At 44.2% G+C, this 26,019-nt stretch overlaps 1 protein-coding gene across 1 annotated transcript in view; it reads left to right on the top strand.

Annotated features, from left to right (window-relative positions):
* Positions 1-26,019, top strand: part of TMX3 (thioredoxin related transmembrane protein 3) — a 258,760-nt gene that overhangs the window by 209,787 nt on the left and 22,954 nt on the right. Inside the window, exon 14 of the mRNA XM_085605893.1 lies at positions 25,816-25,945. Within this exon, the coding sequence (XP_085462019.1) occupies positions 25,816-25,945 (130 nt within the window). The remainder of the gene's footprint in view (positions 1-25,815; positions 25,946-26,019) is intronic.

The raw sequence follows: 26,019 nt of genomic DNA, 5'->3' as shown, positions 1-26,019 counted from the left end.
CACAAACCCAGTAATTCCTTGTTTGTACTGTTTGCATACATTTTCTTTTACGTTTCAGGTACAAAGCGGGCCTCATCTGTAGAGCTTCACAGGCATTATAGTGCATTTATCCATTGGCTCTGGTTTTGTTACTCTATTATATTTATATCACATTTCAGTTCTATTCTTTCAATAGCATGAACTCTTGACAAAGAATATGCCATATAATTTGCATTTTTGCACATAATTTAGGTACATTCGCCACATAATCTTGTATCTAAACAGTGCTAAAGGTTTGCGGAGTGATTTGAGGGCTGTCATTATGATAAAATCCCTATTTCATGGGGAACTATGAAATGTTTAACATATTTCACAGTTCCGTGTGAATTGTAGTTTTTGTTTTTGTTATAGCACTGCACTTTGTTCAATAAAAGCACTCCTGCATGTCCTGCATTCATATACCTTATTAGAGGCAGCAGTATAGTCTGTGTAGGTTAGTTCAGATTTTCCATTGAAAAGGTATTTTTGGTTTTCTTAACTTTAGCGCTGTCAACAGATCTGCATGGAACTTTCCAATATAAACATTGATTCAATTCGACATGTCCGGTTCTGTGCAGATCTGTTAAGCATGAATAAAACAAGTGACATTTCCTGTTTTTCTCACCCGCAGGGTTTTTCTGTCCCTTACAGAAAACATATCTGAACAGTATTACACCAGACATGGCATGAAATTAGAACTTTACACTTACAAGGGTTTTTGCTTGGCTTGGCGTAAATCCAATCAGTAGTTTCTGAGAAAGTAGTGTTCCATTTTTTTGAGTGGTTTTGAAAGTGTTAACAAGATATAGCTATCTGGACCCTTAAAATGCAGGTATCTATCTATATAGATATATCTGTATAAAAAATAAATATATATATATATTTTTTTTAAATAGTGTGATGGTGTCAGTGATGTACTTAATGGTGTCATGAGTGTCATATGAGGTTGTAAGCAGTGCATGACGGGGATGTGAGTTGTGGTTATTTTATTCTAGTTCACCATCCTATAATTTTAACCCTATTTTTTAATATTTCATACTCGTACTCATGTATATTGTGTGCCTTCCTTATATATTTAAATAAACAAACCCTTCCTTATCCATATTCAGCCTCTATGGGCTCAGTGTTTCCATATGTAATATGTGGCATGATTCAAGTTTCCTCAACATTAGAGTTTGTTTGCCACCGCAGATCTGTTCCACGCTGTCGATCACAAAAACCGTCTCTCAGCAGTTTATCATTTCCAGCATGTTTCTCTCCAAAAGTGCTGCCACTGTATTACTCCCTAAGCCCCTTGAAAGGCAGATGCCATGTAATGTTGCTGGTTATCAGAATTTCAGGTTTTTTCTGCTTGGGCAAAGGTAACTCGCCAAGATCCTATGGTGGATGTTTTACAACCACTTGGATCGTCGTATTTTGGTTTTAGAGATTACTTAACCAGAGGTTTAACACTTTTAAAGAGGGTGTAGATGAGTTAGTGTTAATTTGTAGCCATCATACCTGTTTTTCTTTTAAGAAACGCTGGAATGGATGGGATGCTCAATTTGCTAAACTTTTAAATAGATTCCCTTTGGCTACTGCAAGGAATATAGACACCCTACACTTCGAGGCTGGAGCTCCTCAATGACCAAAAAAAAGAGCATGTTGTTTTAATACGTGGGGACATTGTTACACATGGAATAAGGTAACAGTGTATTAGTATTTTGCAAAGTAAGCACAGCGGTTTAGTCAGGAAGCTTGACAGAACATGCATGTTGCTTCGAGCCTACAAAATCAACTATAAAAAATCAGAAATTAAAGATAAGTGGTAATTTAATGAAGCTTTTAGATCCTCATCCACTTCCTTGTCACAATCCTTGCTCAGACATGCACCAAAGCGTTATGACTTGTGTCACGATTTGCCTCCAGCCATACAGTCATGTCAGCTGACAGAAGGCCATACCTAAACCATGTAAGAGAAAAAAGGGCAGTATTCAAAAAGGACAACAAGGTTGGTCATCCTAAGCCAGACCACAAATTTGATGGATCAGTGTACAAGATAGGACTTCACCAAGCTAGACAGCAGGCACCAAGCAAGAGACCAGCAGCAACAGTGGCCTTTTAGAAGCACAGGACCAGCTCCTATAGGATAAGCAGTGGAGCTACAGAAATCTCTATATCAAACAGCTATGCAGATAGCACACAGGGCGACATCCACCACCCAGATCCAAGCCACTAAAAGTACCAGCCAAGAAGCCAGAAATATAAGAGCAACGGGAACAGGAAGGACTGCGCAAAGGAAACTGCAAGATGTAGAGAGCTAGTCAGAAATTGTAATTTACCCTGCTTCCATGCCATACGCCACAGTGCTCCTGGTTGACAACCTGTGAACAAAGAGCAGGTTCCAACAGAACAAAGGTGCCTGTGCACTCATCACAGTATAAATAGTACTGGAGTTAACACCCATCAGGTGAAGCCTGACCCTGCTGAAACTCAAATGTTTAGGTCACTGTAAACCATGACACCAAGATGCAGCCACGCTCACTGCAAAGACAAATTAAAGTCACAAGTGTAGTGACAAAAAGACATGCGGTATCCATAGCTGAAGGACAATTCCAATAGAAGAAGAAACAATCCGATCTCCTCGAGGGCCACAGTCACAACTATAAGACTCCTCACAAAAGCCAGTAGGATGACAGCCCATATATAAGCCCCTACCGTAGTTAGATAGGCTATTGAAAACACACCTTAGACCAAGGACCCGAGGGGAAGATAAAGCAGAACAGGAGGCACCAACGAGAACTGAGACGAAGACTACCCAGTGGCCTCCATAATCGTATGCCTGAGCATGGCACACCCAACCTATCCGCCAAAGAAACCAGACCCTAATCATGCAGGAGCTCAACCCAGCTCCATCAGGACAAATGCTAGAGATATCACACACAGAAGGCAGCCACTAGCCATAAGGGTGCAGGATCACGCCCCAGATAAAAATGAAACCCTGCAATAGTCCTGCTTCCACTAACATTCGTATTCCAAGGCATATACATCGCCCCAAAGAAAAACAGAAGATCATGGCCCCAAGAGCAAGACAATTACTGTCATTGCTAGACTCTGGATAATTCTAGCCCTCCACCAGCAGGTACAGATAGACGGACTGCCTTATTGGCTACCACCATTATGAACTAGATTGATCTTGACAGGAGGGATGGTGTATGATGTCAGCAAGAGCACATGCTACCCTGCCACGGTATAGGTTCAGAGTTCTAGTGTGCCAGTGCATGTTCACAAGAACCCCAACCCCATACAGGAGGTAGTCCATACACATAAGACACCCTGACAGAAAGACACATGCGGCGCACCCAGAAAGGAATAGAAAGAAAAGCATAAATCTCTTGCAGCAATACACAAGTAAATATGAAGATCCTAACTGGCTGAGTTAGTGTGGCATTACCAGCCACGTTTTGTATGTGACCACGCACTCCTTTGTTGTGTTGAGTAGGGTAATCCTGGTTGGGTGCACAAGGGTATCGCCTTCTGATCATTGATGTGTTGCGCCCTCCCTGTCCGGGAGTGGCGTCCCCGAAGTGCGTTCCTCAAAGAGAAACTTCCTCAAGCTTTTTACACACCTTTGTTTGAACTAAAACTCATCAGCTTATGTTGAATTTGCCGCAGTTTTTTATTAAGTAATTTAATGCATCAATGTTCATCCATGGATATGTTACGTTGGGACATCCAAGTAAATTATGTCCTCATGCTTTTCACTTATCCCAGTGCATTTCGGGGTGTGCCCTTCATCAGGGGGTAATTTACTCATAAGACGCAAGAAACAATGTATGAGCATATTGACATAACACAAGTGGAATGCACAACACTCTGGCTATTAACTCATTATCAATTATCACAAAAAAGATGACATATGAGCATTATTTGCAATATGTTGGTTATCTTTTGTGGTACAGACCACTGTCTACCGAACTCTATGTAAACAAGTGGTGGATGTGGCGGACGCTATACGCTCATGAACCGTAAGTTGAAAATTGTAGTGAGCATTCATAACATTTCTGGGCCATGACCCCTCTATCAGTTTTTTAAATCCAAATATAAAGTCTTCTGTCAGAGTGATGTTAGCGGTTAAAAGCGCCTTATTGTATAGTGGCAACGCTAAACCTTCAACCGTTCTTGATGTGCTTAAACAGTGCGACAGCGCTCTTCCAACAAATAAACAGGAAACTAGTGAAAGTATACTCGATGCAGCAGCAGTAAAAGCTGTGGCGTATAGTGAAAACATTAAACAATCAACCGCACATAATGAGCTTAAACAAGTGACAGTGATTTCCAACAAGTGAACAGGAGGCGAGTGAAAGTAAAGTCCAGTGTTGCAGTAATACTTGGGTCAAGTGCCGTAAACTGCTGGTGACAGTGCTCATCTAACTAATGAATAGACAATGAGTGAAGGTAAAATCCCGTCCCATAGTACAACTCGGGTTAAACTCTGTAGCTCATTGGTATCACGGTGGTACAAATGATGCCGAGCATTCGTGAATTCTCTTGCCGTGAGGTGTCTCGTGTATCTCGTAACAGAATTAAAAAAGAAAAAAAAGCACTTACCTTGGAACAGCCGGCTGCCGCCTCTCCCCGTCCCCTTCATCATCCTCTTGTCTCCAGCAGGAAGCACCCGGTTCCTGGGCTCCCCTAAGCCAATCACGACGCTGCATGCAGCATTGTGATTGGTCTGAGTGCCCTGGTTCAGCACTCAGACTGGGACATGTTGTTTGTGCATGTTCCCCATCAGGCTGTGCATTACAGCCTGGTGGGGAACATGCAAAGTGTGCATGACTGTTTAACCGGCCCAAGAGGGCCAGCCAAACAGTCATGCGCACTTAGGAAGTACAAACCACTCCTCCCCTGCTCTGGCCAGCCCCACCCGCAGGAAACAGAGCCACTGACTTCTATAGGAAAAATAAAATGATAACAATACGTTATTGTCATTTTATTTTTCCTTTTGAGGAATGGGCTGACGCTCCTCCGCCTTAGCGGAGGAGCCACCAATGATAAGGGCATAGCTTCAGGGGAAAGGTATGGGGTGTGGCACCACCCTAATACTTTTATTCGGGTCTTGACCTGGCATTATCAGCCGAGTCAGCCATCTGCAGCAACATGTTGCTGTAGACTAGGAATCTGTGAGCAAGCCAACTTAATAGGGAGAGCGATGAGATAACTGAACTGTCTGGCTTTGCTCTATGAGCCTGTGAATGAGCCGAGCCATGGAAATAGGTTGCTTGTACATCATGCAACAAAAATCTTGTAAAAACAAGTTGCTTGAAAAAAGTTTTAAGGTTTTGTTTTTTTAACACATGAAAGCGTTTCACCGTAGTACTTCAGATTGGATCACTGCATTGAAAAGCATTTATTTAAAGTGATAGTTTTAACTGTGAACTTAGAAATATTCATGTTACTTGCTGCCCTGACGACAGTCCTACAAGCGAAATCAGAGGCAAGACAGTTGTCATGTGTACCTGTATGTGGTCCAGATTATAATAGGTGGAGCAACATTATAATAGTTTAAATCAAACGTGAGGATTTTACTCGCTTCCTGAACTCGTGCACTTGAAGGTACTCACCTATGTGATAATGAAATAGAGAGATTCTGAAATAAAATATTTGCAGAGGATCACCCAATTTGTTCAAGCGAGAAACCAAGATTGATTCCTGATATTCTGATTTTCCATTGTGCAATTTATGATAGATGGGGATGTCTTTCTCTTGCCCGTTTTACAGCAAAGTTCATAACTTTGTAGATAATTTTTGGTGAGGGGGCGGGCAGATTTTGCATTATAGCTCAGCTTGGTTCTGGCTCAAAGGTCCAAGAGGTTTCAATAACTTGCCCACATTTAAGACTGGGCCTGGGATAGCAGAGTGATTGAAGATGTGTGATTTGCAGGCAGGGCTGAGGGCATGGGTATGATTAGGCCTCTGCCATTCACTCCACATCAGTCCGCACCCAGGAGGGTTTTAAGTGAGTGGGGTTCCCCAGATCTCCCATGCGATAGCAATTAAAAACTGTCTTTGAAATGGGTTCCTATTGGGTCCTGAATTGATGTCCTTCACAAGCTAATACAATGCTTGAATTCCCAATGGCTGTAAAAACCTTGAGGTAATCCAGAACAGTGATGCAGTCTCCGTTTACATGTATTTTTAACTTCCTCTTGCATTCCCAAAGAGCATTGTTTGTTCTCCTATATTGTGCTTCTATTGTTTTTCATGCAATATGACTGTTTTTCATGAACTGTATCGCCTCTAGGCTTATGGGTGAGCACTGGTTGAGGGCGAGTGTTCATGATGGGGCACTAGTGAGGGCTCTGGAGAGGAGTCTGAAGGTGGTGTGAGTTTATCACAGTGCCTGCCAGTGTGTCATAAAGGTGTTCATATTCAATCATGTTCAATTCCTCGCCACTGTACAGAGCACACAGAAATAAGTGCCTATTGTAATTGGGATTTCATGGCAAACAGTGTGAAGAAGGTAAGTAAACCTGCTACATCCACAGACAGATGCCATCAAAACCACATAATCATAAGGGGTAGCTCAGATCTTAACAACCGCTTGAAGCCAAGCAATAGACAATTGTACATCCAGGTAGAACAAAACCTATTGCAATGTCCTCAAGCACAGTTATCCACACACCCAATCTTCATATCTTCAAATGTGTTGTATAATTCCTATATTCTCTCTCAAAAGTAAGAAAACAATTCGGGTCACCGGTTCCTTGCTGTGGAGATCACCACAGTGTACAAAAACTTTATGGTCCAGGTACTTTCAAACTTTTCTTTCCTTGAGTTTTAAAGTCATTGTACATTGATAGGTTTTCTGCAGCATTTGCTACTATTTTTCAGTTTTGCCCTAGCCTGTGATCCTCTATTCCTCTCTAATTCCAAGCGTAGTTTGTTGCTGGGCCTAGGCTACTAAATGGATTGCTCTTACTGCCTATCGTATACCTGGTTTGCTGATGTTCGGTACGGAATTGCTACCCTCTTCTCCTAGGCCTCTCTGTCCTACATTGCTGTGAGGAGCAACTGGAATAAAGTGGACAACCTAGTCCTGAATATCTCACTCAGGCCCTGCACTGGCCAGCCTTACTACTACTGAAAACTGATGCCCCCCCAACCTCGGCCATTACCGCTGTCCCATGTCTCCAGTCCACCCTATCCTTTTCAGTTCGGTACACCTCGTTGCTTGTTGGGAAATCTCAGACTCCCCACCCCCTACCTTCATTGAGTAAGCTAGGCTGCTGCACACACACCGAAGGGAACGAGCGGGCATGTCATCCCTGCTTCCCGCCCGCCCCGCCCTTCCTCAGACAGTAATGCTCCAATCCAATACCAGATCAAACAAGCAAGCTTCAAACCTTCTGGAGCATGGGTTTTCCTAGCCCCCCACTGTGCTGCTGTGCTTAATTCACCTCCTCCAGGTTGCTGCCTTTTACTGGTCGCAGTAAAAGGAGGCTGCAGCACATTCTAGCCGACTTTCAAAATAGTTTCCCACGAGTCTCCCTTCCAGAAGTGCATGTTGCCTTGCCCTCTTGATGGTGCCGGCAGAAGCAGGTAGCACCACTTTCCCAAGACTCTGTAGCCGTGTCATGTAGTGATCGGCACCATAGCCCTGTAAGGTGTGGTAAATTGATTGTTTTGATGCAGAAACCTTATGTTCACTATTATGCGTATTTGCAAGGCTCACTATCCCCTACTTGGCTCTCAGCAGGTGTTTGTGGCTTGCCCTAGCCTTTTGTTCATGGAAATCACTAATCCCAATTGCCGCGCTTTCATTTTTCCCGATTTTAAATAGATGTAATATTTTGATATTCCACAGGATGTCAGTGTTTGCAAACTTTAAGAAAATAATTGACCAGCAATAAATCGTTCATCCTCCATTGAAAAACCCGGATTTGACGAGATTTGCTGTTTTGGGAATTTAAACACTATTCGATCTTTCGCTGCCGTGCACTGACACTTAATTCCTCGTTTTAACATGTGGATATTTACACAGTGTGATGCATCTAGCAGCCAGCACGTGGTTATTCTGCATTTCCCTGTTTTTTTTGCTTTGGTTGGAAGATCCCTTGACCCCCGTGAGCTGCAGGTAGTGACGTTATATTGGTTTTGGAAGACTCACTGAAGGGTGGCGACATATAGATTGTTGACCAGGATTTTGCTTGATGGCTATGTAGCCAGGCTGGTATAATACAATTTAACGCGTTGCAATGATGCATATTTACAACTGATACGCATTTAAAAAGCAGACTGGTGTGACTTGGTTGTGTAGTAGCATGGATATGCGGCGATGAACACACAACTTAACATTCATTAGTGTCGGGCGTCCTTCTTCCCAGTGGCATATTGGGCACCTAATTTTCGAGACATTCGCCTTTGTAAAATCCAGCAGCTAGAGGTTGCTCAAGTTTTTGTTTTGTGCCCTACACCGTTTTCCATTTTACTCTCTTTTTGAGCAGACATATCCGAGAAAGTTGCAAACCATAAAGGTGTATTCTTTTTTGGTATTATAGTACCTCTTTGGGTCTCTGTATTGACTTGGCTGCACAAGCGAGAATTGATTTTACATACTATTAACATGTATTGTGCTGATGAAAAATATGAGAGTGCCAGGTTTCTGTTGGGCCATGCCATGGTTGACTCAGCCTCCGCCATGTGAAACCGCTCTGTTTAATGTGCTAAATGTTCTTCATTGTAACAGAATTATGGATTTAATCCTAGAAGTACTTGTTGCACTGTGAGCCACTAAATTAGTGTCAACCTGTTACACCACATTGGAATATTCGATACCTTCACTGCTTTTCAAGGCAAACTTCATGTGTGGCTGTTGATCCGGTATTCCTACATTTTGTTCGTCTTTGCGGTGATTTGTCTCCATGTGTTTTTATATAAGTGTAAACGACAGACTCAGGTCGAGCCATCGCGCATAACACCTGTTGTAATTGATGTTGATCTCTCTCATAGTAGCTCATGCATGTCCCTTATTCCCTTTCAAATCTAAGTGACCTTCCCCAAGCGTCTTGATTGTCTGGGAAATGCTTCAGCCCGGGTAGCTGGGGTGCACATTGTGAAGGTGCTTATTATAGACACTTAAATTATAGACATGTTCTCACTGCCCATGTAAGGTACACTAAGCATTTTTGTAAAAGGCGTTTCTTAACCCATCCAATCTTTTAGACCAACAGAGTCGGGTAGCAATAGTAATGTGAGAGTTTGCTCAGTGACATGGCTCAGTAAACAGTCTTCAGGGGTGGAGGTGGGGGTTTTGGAACAGGATAATTCCGTGCTCTATAACCCGGCATCAGCCTGCCCTGTGTGCCTGGCTGCATGTGAACCTGCTATCCTGGCTTTTTGTTTCGTCCTGGCCTCACACTAAACTTGCGGTTGCGCAAAGGCCTCGGCATGTCCCTGATAATGTGAGGGCCAGACTTATTCTGTGACCTGGAGGAGCGCACTTATCGAGACCTCATAGTGGACATATGACTTGAGACCATGCCTTGGGCGAACCACATAAAACAGTCATGGCAGCACACTGAGTTATGTGGATCTTTAATGACACCAGAACCTTTTCCTGTTTCAGGAGAGAGCGCAGTGTACTAACCCCTCGTGTGTAAAGTTGCATTGTTATGTAAACCCCAGATCCTTGCGCTGACATTCCATGTTCATCTGGAGTGCGTGTATGTGCTGTGACAATGTGATGCATGTATAATAGTAGGATTCTGTATGTGTTGAGAAGCTGAGTACTAGGACCTATGGGATCCATTTTAGATGGCCTGGCTTTAGCCAGGCACAAGATGGAGGATGGCTGTAGCTTCTCCCGACACTGAAGTGAGGGAGGATGGAGACAAAGCTGATATTTCACAAGGACTTTGTTAGCAAAGGGCTACTGATTAGTACTTCCTGACCACTGCATTTGGTAGATGGTAGGGGTAGATGGTAGAACTGTAGTTTCTGTTGTTCGGGGTCAGAAGGTTTCTGGGCATAGCCTGTGCTTTTGCCTGTCCTTGATTGCTGTTTTAGGAAGATTGATGACAGCCAGATGCAGAGATTTTACACTTCATTGTGATTGTTTTGGATATTTTTTGGAGCCAGCATCATTGCTGACTGCTGTAGGAGCCATCAGAGAAGCAGTCAGACAATAGCATTTGCAAGAGAACCTGCTCAAACCAGTTAAGAAACTATAGACAGTGGATGCACATGCCCTGGATGGAAAATGTGTGAAAGATGGACCCAAACAACCCCATTTGGATCCAATTCCAGGTTCTTCTCAACCAAGTAAGGGACTGCTCCGCAAACTACTTGAAGCTCTGCGGTGTGACAAAGGTTAGTGTCCACATGACAGCCAGTCTGTCAGAGGTGAGGGACATTACCTGAAGGCTACAAGATGCTGGAGTTGCTTAGGGCCTGCATTGGCAGTTAGAAGCCGGCCTGCCGGTCTGCTCAGAAAGGTAAGGAAAGGGCCTGGCCTTGCAGCTGGAGGAAGTATCCGGGAGGAGAAGCCCAGCATTTTCCCGGGTTCTGGAGCACCAAGTTGTAGTATTACCGACACGGAGCAAAGTCAGTACTAATCTGACATTTGAGGGGTCTCCTTGTCTCACGCCACAGTTCCTAACTGCACCCATGGGCAAGTGTTGCCGCTGCCATCAAGGATGCACCCCAGGGAGCAGACACTGAATTGGGCAAGAACCCTCAACTGCTTAAGAAAAGCCACCTCCTACATTGGCCTATGGGGTTGCAGCTGGTGGAAACCAGTGTCTGCCTGCATTGCTTTTACTCTTTGCTCCCCCACACCTCCCCGAGGCTGCATCTGCTATAGACAAATTAGCCTTAGCCTGGCGGCTGCATAATCTGTTGAGCAGCGTGCTTGAGCAATTCTACGTCATTAGTTCCAAGAGGCTCATGACCACATCTGCTGTCTGTTGAGGGCGCAAGGATGCGGACAACATCAGGCCTTGCCACTGACGACTCCTGCCATTGAGCAGGTAATGTGGGGCCATGCCTGCCTCGAGTTGTAACGCTGTGCCTGACATATACAAAGGTAATTTGGCTGCTAGAATGATAACATTTGCCAGAAAAAGCTTGTTAGGCCATGAGACTATTGAACTGACCAATGATTTACTATTTGGAGTACTTGCTAGTGATCGCCACCTGTGTCTAATCTGCACCTGATGCCAATAATGCCCTAATGGGGGTACTTTGCAGGGAGAGAAGAGGGGAAAAGAGCTCCATGGAGGGTACTAATATTTCCCCTATTCCTTGTAGGTGTATTGCAACACTGTAACTGAAACCTTTGGCGTGTGCAGTATTTCTTTTTGTTGCATGATTGAAGTAATAGTTAATCTGTTGTTGATTTATGAGCTCCAGTCACCCACCTGACCTCCCTGAGGCCATTAACTGTTCGCCCTGCAAGTTAAATGATGAAAATGTGTACTTGGTCCAATGTGCAGAGCCATCATTTGACGGACACCAGCGGTAAAAAAGTCAACATCACTGTTGGCAGCACAGTGGACCCTGGCTACCCTGTGGCCCCCAGATGGGGTCGGACGCTGTAATTTTAGGTTTGGGGCCTGGTTGCTTATCTGGTGGTGTAGCAGACTAGCAGACTTGTCTGATGTGACACTGAGTATGTTTACCCGTCAAGAGGTACCTGCCTACCTGACATGTGTTTTGGGGGCAAATGTCTTTGGAGCCATATGTGAAACTGCTGTCGTGATTGAGGATCTCAAAGGTTGACACTCAAAACTTACTCTCCCACATACGCAACCCAGAGTTGAGGTATTTGAGACTTGCTTTAAATAGTTGGAACTTTTCCCAGAAATATGCAGCAAAACGTGCTTCTCTCGAATTGCAAACAAAACCCCTTCATTTGTTCGCTGCTGGTGTTTCAATAAGACCAGGTAACTCTTAGCCAGATTAATACAAAAGGTTCAAAGCGTGTCATTCACGTATATGGGGAATGCTCCAATAAGCAACATGCAGCTAGTTGTTTTCTGGGACGTTAAATACCTTGCATCGTTCCTTCAGTGTTTACCAGAGCTCCAGCCGGTTTTGGAAAATACGAAAAATGCTCATTTCATCAAGCCCAGGCACACAGTACGCATTCAGATAAAGGGGCCTTGTAGCTCACCGATACTGCCTATACTGAGACCATTGACCCTCCCCTCTGACCTCAAAGTGGATGTCCTACAGTGCTTCGTACTCCGTCTGCGTCACCGACGTCAGCCGATGACAGTTTATGCATGTAATTGAAACAGGTGTGCATTCGAATCTGTGGATTGGACCTATTGTCTATGGTTCATGGTTTAAGAAAGGTGTGTAACAGCTCATCAACGATATTTTGGCATCCGAAATGAATATATGTTGCCAGAAATACGTGGTATAGAACTTCCATTACAGCATTTTCATCCACCTGCGTAGAGTCCATTTCATTGGCGAGTAAATTGCCATTAACAGGGAACCATTAACAGGGAACCCAGCTGCTTTGCTTAACTGCTGTTCGCGCTGTAGTCACTGGTCCGTGACTTGTGAACTTAAAGGTCATCCTGTAGAAACACATGGGTCACTATTTTCAGAAAATAATTTGTATGTCCATGTAGTCAAATGGAAGTCTTTTTCCCATATGGCGAGCGAGCCGCTGGCTGCACGTCTAGAGCCTTCGACAGGGAATGTAGCCACTGAACAGGTGTGAACGGGAGTTCTCGTGCGTCCGATGCATCTGACAGGAAGCCCCTGGCGCTGCCGGCGCCTGGGAAATCTACCCCTGCCAGCGACTGGTTGCTCTAGCAACCATGGCAGGGTCTCAAGTTTCCCGCGCAACGTAACTGTCGTTAGATGACGTCCGTCCAGTAAAACGAGTTTTAATGAACTCTAATCAGCGGTGTATTATTTGAAGTTCTTCACTACAATCCGCATGCTTCTACCCCAGGAGGTTTGAGGCAGAAACTCGAGGTTACGTGGTTAAATTGTAATCGTAGGGATGCGACTCGTCTGTGAATAGGGTGAAGGGCAGGATGGTTGAAGGACAAAGGAACATTGCACCCAATGTGCTCTGGAGCGTAGCTATTATTGGGGCAGCCGGTGCAGTGGCACCAGGGCCCAGAGGTGGGATAATAGAACCCAATCTACCCTGAACCGATCGCAGTTGTTGTAGAACCCGCCGTTTCAGAGTTTTTCAAACAAATTCTGCCTGTGGCTTGTCTGTTTACTCTTCGGAGAGGGTGGGGTGCTAGGGCACAGGGGCAGTAAAGAATCGGAGAGAAATGGAGAATAGAGAAAATGTGTGAAATAAAATGAGAGGGTGAAAAATAGAAAACTGAGCGTAAAATGTAACAAAAAGAGAAAAAGACAAGCAAAAGGGGCAAGGAATGAGGAAGTGAAGGGGGCAAAAATAAAGATCTCGGAGATACGAGAGAAAGGAGATAAGGATGAGTGGGCAACAGAGGAGGCAGGAACAGGAAGGTTATTATAGGGACGAGAGTGTGAAATGGTGGAAGGAGAGTGGGGTGGAGATGGAGAAGGAAATGCACACCTGCAAACAGGGGCAGAGATATTATTAATGCAGCAGGCAGTCGCGTCGGGGTTTGTGAGAGTCTTGCTGCACCCCCACTAGATTTGCATTTTAATACCGATCTGTGGGCTCACTTCCCTTGTTTGCATTATGGCCTTGACTCCCAGGCTACACCACTGTATTTGTATTTTGTATTTATTACCTGTTCAATTAATTAAAATCATTACAGTAAAAACGATCAGCATATAAAAGCTTAAAACCATGATACTAAAAGCAACTGTTTATCTTACATAAAATTGAGCACCGCACCCCTGTGCCAACACGAACGTCCCTCCCCGGAGGTTCTAGTCAGTGCTGTGTGGCCTTGCGTGTTTTTTCGTGGAGTCCCCTTTAAGCCTCACTCGGTAAACAGCTGTACAGAATAGTGGCCAATGCCTCTTACATTCCTTTTGGCCCTCGCTGATGTTAGCGCTGTCTTAGACTGGCAGGCTGAGGATGTTTAGGGCCGCTAAACTTGCTTCCTCCAGATTTGCGGTACCCTTCGCCAGAGTTTTATTGATTTCATCATCCGCTTTTAGGTCAATCCTGATTTTATTAATGAATTTTGCCAGTCTTGCTAGTTTCGTTGTGTCGGTGGCGGATAGGCACAAAGCTGACGCTCCGCTGCAGGACTTTATTCCGTTAGTAATACAGATTGGACGCAGGAGTCTCCAGCGGTCGTTGTTAAACTTCGGGCAGCAGCATAGGAGATGCAGCCAGGATTCCCTCGTGTAGGGGCATAGTTTATAGATTCGCCCTTACGGGCCCATACGGGGTTGAAGTCAGCAATTCCTAGTGTAGTTAGCCTCATGTAGAGTTTTACTTCGGGCCAGTGGAGTAAGAGCCTGACTTAGGTACGGTTGTGCTTTGTCTGCTTTGTAGGAGTTATTCAGAGGGTCTAGGTGGGCCCTTGAACGGAGAGATTTGATGTCCAGATCAAAGGAGGTTTCGCGGACTTGCTGGTTTATGGATCTTTTCCAAGCATTCAGGGGAATGTCCAACCGTGGAATGCTGTCTTCCTTGATCTTCAATGTTTTAAGCGCTTTTCCTAGGCTGATGCGCCAGGCCGTGTCTGACCCCTCAAAGATTGTTCCCAGGTGGTGTTTCAAAGAGTGGGTCGGGCCCTTAGTATCCTTAAGTTTAACTTTATAATCTCCCCCTGGCATGTCAGGTCTGGCCTTGCTATGCCTAGCTCCAGTCTTAGCCTTGCGTTCCTAGCTGATCTTAGGATGTGGAGCACAGCTTTATATGCCTTTACTTGGGCTGAATTAAGGGCGACATCCAGTAGCCTGGGGAAGGTCAGGTGGCCGTAGCTGGTAGTAGTTTGGCTTTCAGGACAGTTAATATTGGGCCAGCTGACAGACTAATCAAGTGATGGCTTAATTGTTTTAATAGGTGTGTGACCTTGCTGGCCTTGGAGCTCAGTTGTTTTAGGTGGGCCTTCTCCTTGGCCCGCTCTGTCAGCCAAACTCCTAAGTAATTATATGAATCCACCATGTTGATTTGTAGATTACCCATTAGTCATTGTGTGTTCTTCTTATGGTATGTCCCAAAAATGACCACCTTGGTCTTTCCTTGGTTGACTGTAAGGTTGTTGGTGTTATTGAAGCTATTTAAAGCATTTAGGGCTCTTTGTAGGCCCACCCTTGTATGATCCAGTATAGGTGTATCGTCGTCGTACTGTAGCACCGGCAACCTCATGCTTCCAAGTCTGGGAACTACTAGACTAGCTCCTTTTAGGGCCTCCCCCAGATCTACTGTGTAGAGGTTGAAGAGGATGGGGGCCATCCTTGCTTCAACCCCATTTTCCGTGTGTATTTTAGGGGACACTCTGCGGCCGCTGGTTTTTATCCGCACCCAGGTATCTTCGTAGAGAGATCTGATTGCCTTCAACAGGTTTGGTGGAATGCCCCAGTTTTCTAACTTCCAACATAGATGAATGTGTTGTAGCTGGCAGCGGGACGTTGCTGGTGACAGCTGTCCTGACAAAGTGCTGCAGTGCGCCTTGTGCAAGCCTTGCTTTTAGTGCATGTGGTACCCATAGGGAGACTAGTACCTGCAGTGAGATACTGCACAGGAAGCCTCATGACCGGTTACTGAGGCTTGCAGACCTTTACATCTATGTTAGAGGTGGGCGAGCCAACATATGTACAGGGAGAGCCGAGCCAAGGGTCTGGCTCGGATCTTAGAACACGAGCAGAGCCTTGATAATGTTTGCTTTGTAAATCACGCAACAAAAATCACGGAAAATATGATTGTCACTTCCAAGTTCAAAAAAAGTATTTCCTTTGACATGTGAAGCGTTGACATCAATGCATCACATTAATAGCACTGCACTGGGATGTACTTATATAAAATGGCACGTTTAATCATAAATCAGTGCACTAAGAGGCAAGACAATTATCATGTAAACACTGTACATGGCCCAGATTATTGAAGATCAACATTATAGTCTGTGACATTAAGCACAACAGTTTTTTCTACAAATGGCATTCGAAATTCACATATTCATGTGCGATAATGAAGTAAAAAGGGAGTTCGTGGAATACAATATTTGCCGAAGATCTCACAATTTAAGCAGGGAAGCCGAGATTTTTCCAGGGTGTCTGGTTTCACTTTCTACAAATCGGACAGGAAATGGCTTATCTGTGTGTCTTTCTTTAAGGTTTTCTTTTTACACCTCTGTACATTTTTTGAGTTTCTATACAGTGTGAACTGGACCAGATGGCATTGGAGCGCTTTGCATGATCACCAGTTACATGGCACAAGTCACATTCATTGCTTTCAGGCATGGGGAGATTAAGTGATTAGCCCAGAATCACAGGCTGTTAAGCCAACACCGAGATAAGAAACTAGTTCCCCATGTCGTAAATCGGCAGCTCCTGCCATACCGCCACCACCTGGGAGGTAGAGAAAGGCAGGCAGCAGCCACATGAAAGCTCGGCTCGTTGAGGGCTCGAGGTTCCAACAGAGCCTCGAGCTGAGCCTGAGCCAGGCTGGAACCTGGCTCGAACTTTCAGTGGCTCACACACCTCTTATCTAGGTCTTGATTTTCAGGTAATGCAAATTAAAGCACCGTGCCTTTGTTATACGCTCATACTGCTAGGCGCGGGATCGGTTTATGCTCTGTCAGTGGTATTCATGTCCACAGGTGAGGCGATCTCCTCTTGTACAATGGATTATTTTGTGTGCAACTGAAACCTGGTTTTATGTTCCACTAAATCCTAGCCCCTTCGACGCGATGGCTGTCCTCGTGCACAGTTGACCTCTTACATACCAACACAAACCATGTACACACAGTAACCTGAACACAGGTACTTCACCGTCGCATGTGAACTGGACTCTAAAATAGGTCACAACCAGCTCTATTAGAGGGAGCCTGATAAGTTTAGAAACCCCCCTTGAAACTGGGTTCACATGTTGGCATAGCCCGTTCATACAGGCCCGGCTCCAGGAACTTTTATTTGGGTCGGCCATGGGGGCATTCGGGGGGCCACTGCAGGCCCGATTTGTCGCTTATGTCTAGCCAGACCTGCTTACAGGCCCTCCTTTATCTCTTCTTAGTCTTACAAGGCCCAGTAAAACACACTCTTTTCCAAATCTCTTGCTAAATGTTATCACTCTCAAAAAGTGTTTTTTTCTCCATGTAATGTCCCTTTGATGGGAAGAGGAGATTTCTAAGGTGGGAGTATCAGGCAAGTGACACTACTCGAACTCACTCCGTGCGAGCCTTCAGGGAGAATCCCTCTTCATTACTACCTCCACCTGACCCCAGACTCTGCAGCGTGCTCCCTTACAGGCTTGATTATCCACTTTTCTACCAACCCTCTTCAGTGCATCTTATCTCACAGCTGACCTTGGGCCCCAGCCCCATATCCGCCACCATCCGGTTCCATTTTTATTATTCCTGGTAAAAAACATTAGTAAAATCACCTTCAAACTGGAAACATTGAAAATAGCAGTAAATGCAATTAGCATGCACTTTTGAGTATGTTTTGCAGTTTTCCTAATCACCCGACTGTTAATTAAATAAACGGAAACAGAAAGGCCATGACAGGGCTGGCCTTAGTGCTGGTGCCAAAGTATTTTTTGGGGCCCCAGCAATGACCTCTTTCTCTGTAGGTACTTTTACTACCACCCTCCAACAGTGTCCTTCATCTCTCCACAGCCCCTCCCCCTCATGACCTCCTCTTCAGACTCCATCACTGCCAACCGCCACTAGTGCCCCTCATTTCTCCATAGCCCCCCCACCCCATGACCTCCTCCTTGGATTCCCTCACTGCTACCCTCCACTAGTGCCCCTCATTCTCCGTAGCTCCCACCCACCCCATGACCTCCTCCTCAGCTTCCCTCACTGCCACCCTCCACCAGTGCCCCTCATAGCTCCAAAGCCCCCCCCCCCCCATGGCCTCCTTTTCGGATTCCCTCATTGTCACCCTCCACTAGTGCCCCTCATCTCTCCATAGCTCCACCCCATGACTTCCTCCTCGGATTCCCTCACGGCCACCCTCCACTAGTGCCCTTCATCTCTCCGTAGTCCCCCGCCCCATGACCTCCTCCTTGGATTCCCTCACTACTGCCACCCTCCACTAGTGCCCCTCATCTCTCCATAGCTCCACCCCATGACTTCCTCTTTGGATTCCCTCACTACTGCCACCCTCCACTAGTGCCCCTCATCTCTCCATAGCTCCACCCCATGACTTCCTCTTTGGATTCCCACACTGCCACCCTCCACTAGTGCCCCTCATCTCTCCATAGCTCCACCCCCACCCCATGACCTCCTCCTTGGATTCCCTCACTGCCACCCTCCACTAGTTCCCCTCATTCTCCGTAGCTACCCTCCACCCCATGACCTCCTCCTAGGCTTCCCTCACTGCCACCCTCCAATAGTGCCCCTCATCGCTCCGTCCCCCCCCCCCCCACCCCATGACCTCCTCCTTGGCTTACCTCACTGCCACCCTACACTAATGCCCTTCATCTCTGTAGTCCCCCCTCCCCCCCCACCCCATGACCTCCTCTTCGGCTTCCATCACTGCCACCCTCCACTAGTGCCCCTCATCTCTGTAGTCCCCCCCAACCCCCCCCCCCCCCCCCCCCCCCCCATGACCACTTCCTCGGATTCCCTCACTGCCACCCTCTACCAGTGCTCCTCATCTCTCCGTTGCCCCTCTCTCATTTGCATTTCATTTGTTGTATAGCGCTACTCATATCAGTGTCACAGTACTTTACATCACGCACACATTATACAGAGGCAATAAATCAGTCTACGGGGAATGTCACATAAGCCAATGAGGATTAGAAGGTGTAGGAATCACATGTCATCCATACTAGTGGCCAATATATTTTACGAGGGTTTGGTCTGGAGAAGCACAAACTCAGAATATAAAGAGTACTCAACTTGGTTGGGGGTTGGCTTTACTGATTAAAAATGTATAACTGCCGAAACAAACTCTTTTTAGGAACATAGAGTAATGAAAGACGGGAGAAGTTCTAACCATATCACAACACAAAAAAGCGAAGTTCGTATGCAGCTCTTTGATGACAGTTCATAGGTCACTGTCCTAGTTTAGGATTGTAACTTCTGAACCGCAAGTAACACAAGGATCGCTGTGGCAAAGACGGTAACCCACTGAGCTATCCACATATAATTCAGTTTATCTGCATTTAAAAATTACCAACAGACAAATGATTGCTCTCCAGCAGGATCGTAAATCACCAGTTATCTAAACATGTTTTATTGTTGTTGTACATCGGTGGCAGATTCATTGCCAGGGCCAAGGCTCATGTTTGGGTCGGCCTGGCCCACCCGGCCCACCCTCTAGAACCGGGCTTGCAATATGAGCAGAGTTCTGTGTGCCACTTTGGGGGGGGGGGGGGGGGCATTTTCCTTCAGAACACTCCCTCTCGCCCGGCTTTTTTGAACGCCTACTTGACCCGAAGGTATCAGAGCGCTTTACACGAGCACCAGTTGCATACAGATCAGGCGCGCAACACCCATTGGACTCAAAGGGCTTCAGCACCCCCCCCCCCCCCCCGTCGTGTGTGGCAGCCCGGGATGAGACACCTTCCCGGGCAAAAAAGCAGCCGCACCCGAGCACTTCACAGGTCTTTAAATGACCATTTGCATGTTAATGAGGCCTCGCTGTTGTTTCACCCCTTCTAAGAGCCCCTGCAGCTCCACTCTGCCTATTGCTTAAAGTTCAGCCCCCCCCCCCCCGAAATGTTTGCTCAGCCCTGCCCCCCCCCCCTCCCAACATATTCCTCCCACCTCTCCGTACATTTAAACGCCACGTTGTTGATGCCAGCTGTTCAAGGGTTAATCTCACCTCCAACCCCCCCTTTCTATGGCACTGGGTGTCCCTCGGGCTATGGTGTGGTGCCACCTTTGTGGCATATTCACTCAAGATGTTTAGGGATACTCGGACCAGTCCACATCTTTGAATTAAAAACGATACATTGATGGTGATATTTTGACATCACTGTATTAATTCTCTGCCAGGGGGGCTTAAAGTCGGATTTCAGTTAGTGCTGTGTCGGGTTCGTGTCCCCGGTGATGGATGTCCGAGTTAGATAATTAATTACGTTTCAAGAAACCTGTTTACTATTATAATTAAGGGTGGGTTGGTTAAATTGGTTGATTTCTGATATTTTTTTTCTTTCACTGACTTAACGAAGCTAACGAAGTGTATGAAATAGTGCGGGACGTATCTACGGGAATAGTTTGCTTTGTAGCGTAACACACTTGTATCCTGTCTGTTTTCTGTGAAAAATGAAAGATCACAAAAATACTCCTTTGCGACAACCTTTGTCTCCAAATTAATTCTGAGCATCCGTTATAAAGATGATATGCTGATGTTTTAACTGAAATTGTCAAAAATCTCTGCCTGATTCATTCTAGTCATCTCTGTTTCCATGCCCTCGGGGCATTTTCAAACCCCCTTAATGAGAGTGGAAGGAGCTGGCCTTCATCTTCAGAATGTTCGTCACATCCTGACAGTACATTGTGTATTTTCAGTGCTTGATTGACAACTAATCAGAATCAGACAGGCATGCTGCATTGTGTAAGTCCCAAATACGATTTACTTAGATTTCCTGGTTTTAGAGGATTGGCAAAAAAATCCTACGACTATGCACGGAAAGCCGCACAAATTATTTCTGCGTGTAGGCCAAAGCCTCGAAGAGTGGATTGTGTGCCAATGGAAAAACTGGTTATTGTTGCATTTAAGGTGGAAATTATAATTTTTTTCTAAAAATCCCCATAGAGAAAATATGTATCCCTGTAGAAAAACTCCATTCTTACTATCCGATTAAACAGGGAGGCGTAATTCCCACCAAATTTAGACACTTATGCAAAGTTTTACTGGCACTACTTTCCCTGTATAAATTGGGTGTGTAAGCTATTGGGAAACTTTAGGAATACCCACAAAGTTACGAATTTGGATATGTTCACTGTCTTTCTGATAATCACTCTTGTGCATCAAAACGCCATATGGAGTGTCTGTTTGGTTCCTAGTCATAAAGTCAGTACAGCAAAAATGCATCGACGTGCATGTACTTATGCAGAACCTGGCAATCTGTATCTCAGAATCTGCATTGGGACATCACTGTTTGCACACCTAGGTTGGACTTTGGTTTAAGAATGAGTATTTATGCTGCTTCGATTCAAAAGTATTTATCGATCCAGCTGCCTGAACCTGGTCAGAAATAATATCCTACTCGTGAGAGCTGAGAGATGCATGGAAGCGGCTATGCAGGGCCACCCTTCACCTCGTGCATTGCTGCATATAACACTAGCACATTTGCTGTTTGCGTTTCTCACAGCAATGCTGTGTTTTCACAGGTGAACAAAGTTAAAATACGGACTCAGAAAACAAAGCAAACATTGGTAAAACCAATAAAGCCAGATTGCATTTGGAGTCATAAGAAAAATATTAAAAATCCTGCTACATTGAAAACAAAAGGATTGCTTTCTGTATGCAATGCGCTAGTGAGGCAATACTTCAATTTGTGACAGTTCAGAGTGCGTTTGAGATGGTAAAATGATCCCTACTGCATTGCAAAGCATGAACCCCATAGAGGGCGGAATGAGGAACCAAACTTTCAATAGGATGTCGTCAGGGAGCAATAATCTTCTGGGAGGTGCCAATAACCACTTTATACGTATTTTAGAAAATAGGTAACAATAAGTCTTGCAGACAGCTATGCTATAACGTTTACGGAGCATTCGTGTTCAGCTATAGAAAGGATAAAAACAAAAAGCCCAGACAACTGCTCTGGCCATCCGCATTAATTATTATTATTATTATTTTTTTAAAGTGAATGAGGTTATAAGGGTTGTAGTACTATATTGTCTGAGTGAAGATTTAAAGTTTTCTCCTTCATTTTATGGTGGTGTTATCCTTCCCTGCATACTCCCTTTTTCCCTTTATGTCCAGAATTAGTCTGACGTTTGTGTACAAATAATGTAATATCATAGTGTTATATCAGTTTGGGTTCTTCCTACAGCTGCACACATCCACTGTAAAGCATATGCCCCTTTCTCAGCAAGTTACCATTCTTTCAGGACAGATAACAATTAGAGGAGTCCACTGCTTTCAATTTGCTCTCACATTGAACAACACAAAAAAAGTAATCCCAAGTTTGATGCCCCAACACAGTGGCGGCTGGCAAGTATTTAGAGTGGTGTGGCAGGTGCTACTAAAATAATTTTAAAAAATGGCACTTACCTTCCTGGTTTGCCGCACAACGTCCTCCTCGAAGCTCCAGGACCCAGGAAACTGCACTACACAATCCTGGCGCTGCTTTCACAGCATGAGAGAAGTGTCCATATTGAAAGGAGCAGCCTTGCTCAGCGTTCTTAAGAGCACTGGATGTCTGTTTTTCTCTTACCCAGCTGTCTAAAAATGTCTGGCTGGCCACAAGCCAGCCGGCCAAAGGGACATGCGCACTTTAAACATAAGTGCACAGCTTCCTGCGGTCACTCAGCAGCAATTGCCCCGTCCCGTCCTGATACTTTGTTCAGGACGGGTTGCTGAGAAATACAATGGTAATAAATAAACTTTATTACTATTTTATTTGTCAGCTCTGGGGTCATTTTTTTTTTAGTGGAGCCACGCTCCTCTGCCTCGTGGAGGAGCTGATCTTGCCCCAACAGCAGTATCACATTTGCAGTTTATTAAATCATTAGGGTCTCTTCCTCCGGAAATTTGAAGTACAGTGTATTTTGTCATGCTGTTAGTTAGCTAGACTTTGGTTGCAAAGTAACAGTATAAGCAAAGGAATGGTTTATAATTTCTGTACTTTGTACAGTGAAGTCACTTTTTTGTTTTAAATGTGAATCTTGCTATCGTGTATTTATTTGTTTTATTTTTCTTTGTGTGTTTCTTTTGTTTCGTGCATTGCCAGCTCGCTATCTAACTCTAGCTTTGGGAATCTTAAAAATGTGTGAAAACAGGATTCTGACTCCCCTTCCTCCTTGAGGCCAAGTGACATATACTCCGCAATATTTCCAGGCGGTGTTCCATCGCATGGAAAAAAAAATGACTGGTGAATAAAAGAGGAAATGTAGAATGTGCAAATGCACAGTTCTTTCAGGTTTACTCTTGCAATGCTGAACAAAGGCATATATGGGCATGCCCACAAATTTCCAACTTTCTGTGCATGCTGCTGTTGAATTTCGTTAATTCCCCCAAAATGTGGCCTATATACAAGTCATAGACCCAAAACTAAGCTGCGCAGGTGTGTGTGTTAGTGTTAGTGTTAGTGTGTGTGTGTGTGTGTGTGTGTGTGTGTGTGTGTGTGTGTGTGTGTGTTCAATCGATATTTAGCTATAGATAGTCATTGCTATGCAGCTGTAAGGTCTGCTGTCACCACCAAATACGAATGTTTGTGATTCTACTTTTCTTTCCCTAGTGCACCAATTTTATTTGCATAAAGGATTTAGCAGGGAAATATCTACTTTGTTAATAATATATAGTAATTCATTCAAGATTTATTTGCTATTTTAAAGCACTTTGGAATTCCTCCACAAATTATTAGTTTAATTCAGAATTTGTACACGGGTGCCAAAGCCAATATAATTATTAATTCAGCTATGGTCGGCACAGTATCGGTTCAACTAGGTACTAGGCAGGGTTGCCCCTTGTCCCCTATTCTTTTTGCTTTCTTCATTGAACCGTTAGCTACAGCAATTCGTGAATCTGCGAATATTCCTCCTCCGATCCCTTCCATGGCAAAAATTAAATTATATGCCGATGATATCATGTTATTTATTAAGACGGATATTCAATCTCAAACTGCTGCTCTTCAGCTTTTTGAAGAATTCGAAGAGTTGGGCGGCTATCGAATAAATAAATAAAAAAACGGAAATATTAGTTTGTGGTGGGGGTGAGGTGGATTTACACGCTGACTTAGTTGGCTGTATCAATTTAAGACCGAAGAGGTATTTGGGGGTTATGTTTTCCACTTTGGTTTCCGAATTAGCTAATCTGAATTTTGATCCTCTACTACGTAAGGTCCAATCCTTGTTTATCAGATGGGACTCGTTACCATTTTCCATCTTGGGGCGGGTGGCACTTATAAAAATGTCTATACTTCCGCTTTTTAATTTTTTATTCTCTGCCATTCCTTGCTTTTTGCCCAGTGTTTTTTTTTCAAAACTAGAATCATTATTTCCTGCGTTTATATGGGCAAAAAAAAGTCCCAGGATAGCAATGGGGACTCTTTATGCTGAAAACGAATTAGGAGGTTTAGCCGTACCTAATGTTAGAGACTATTATAGCGCATATTTCGCCCAATATTTAGAGCGGTTTAAATCTAGAATGCAGAGCCCAAATGTCCTTATTAATTTTTTTCTTGATAGAATTTGTCACGAGGCCCAGATTCCATTTCCGTTACATATTCCTAAGTCACCGAAACTTAGTCGATACAAGACGATGCTTTGGTTTTTCAAGCGTCGTGACGTTTTTCTTAAAAGATACTCTCTCCCGCAGTTTAATATTAGAACTCCCTTAAGAAATGCTCTCATGTTTATGGGTTTGACAATTGGAGTTGATATTGTACTACAATGGGCACGTGTTGGGTTCTATTCTCTTGCAGATTTTTTAAGGGAGGGGGCATGGCTGTCACCGGGCGAGATGCAGCTTATAATTTCAGGGAATTTTATGTTACTAGGCTCTTATGTTTCGATTTTTAAAATGCTGGAACAAGTGGAGCCAAGAATTATTGGTTCTTCTAATCAGTTATGGGATGATTTGTTTATGAATTCTCGGATGAGGAAGCCAGGGGCATGGAAGCGTTGTTTAGCTAAACATATTGAGGTAGATCTGAGCCAGAAAGCTATTAAAAAATGGCAAGAACAGGAGAATCACGTACTTACTATCAACACTTGGAAAACCGGAAAACCATAAATAAGCTGAATTTTAGTGTTCTTCGAGGATCTAATTGGAGAAGAATGTTATTCTTCAGTAAGTGGCTCCTGTTTCGCACTCCAGCCGCTATTGCTAAAATGTATGTTAATACTAGTGCCACCTGTTTTAGATGTCCGCAATATACTCCCGCTAACTGGTCTCACATTATAGCTGACTGTGTTAAAATTATTCCTTTTTGGAATGAGATTTTCGAATATTTACAAAAGTATTGTGGGATCCAGATCACTTATAATATTAATTTAGTATTGTACGGATATGATTCTGATCTCGGTCTGACAGAACAGATGGCCAAAATCTTATTTATTGCAATGGCAGTGGCAAGATCTCTGGTGCTCCAGAACTGGAAGTCAATTCAAGCTCCTTCGTTTAATGCCTGGTTTCAGAAAATTAGGAATGTTAGAAAGAGTGAAAAGCGATACGCACAGCGAATTGGTGGGATTCGGAAGTTTAACAGAATTTAGTGTTCCTATTTTGAATAATGGTGGACTTTTGCATTCCGTAAATCATTTTCCTTATTTTGAATTCTTGTTTTGTGGTAGCCAATTTATGTCCTTGCTGATTGTAATCTTGATACAAGAACTTCAATAAAAAAATATTAAAAAAAAAAAAAGTAATTCATTCAAGATGAAGCCAGGCACTAGCTAAAATCACTAGAAACCTTGCATCCTTCACTTGCTGAGAATATGAAACTATTTTTATGGTGTGTGCATGTGTGTATATTTTGTGTACTATCTAATATGAAACCATCTTCTGTTTTGGGGGAATGTTTCTAAACTGTGCTGTGTACTTTTGTAGTGAGGTGGAGATGCCCAGTATTGTTGTCCTGAACACTTCAAACCAACAGTATTATCTGCCACAGAAACCTATTGAGAGTACCGAGGAGATGATCGCGTTCATTAATAGCATCTTAGAGGGTACAGCAGACGTAAGTAGTAGTAAGCTCGTTTTTATAATTCTATACCTGCCAGCATTTATTGGTGACAGGAAATAAATGCAAAA

Source organism: Triturus cristatus, chromosome 5_1, assembly GCF_964204655.1.
Source record: "Triturus cristatus chromosome 5_1, aTriCri1.1, whole genome shotgun sequence".
Lineage (NCBI taxonomy): Eukaryota > Metazoa > Chordata > Amphibia > Caudata > Salamandridae > Triturus > Triturus cristatus.
The sequence above is the reverse complement of the archived record's forward strand: the minus strand, read 5'-3'. Positions and strand labels throughout refer to the sequence as shown.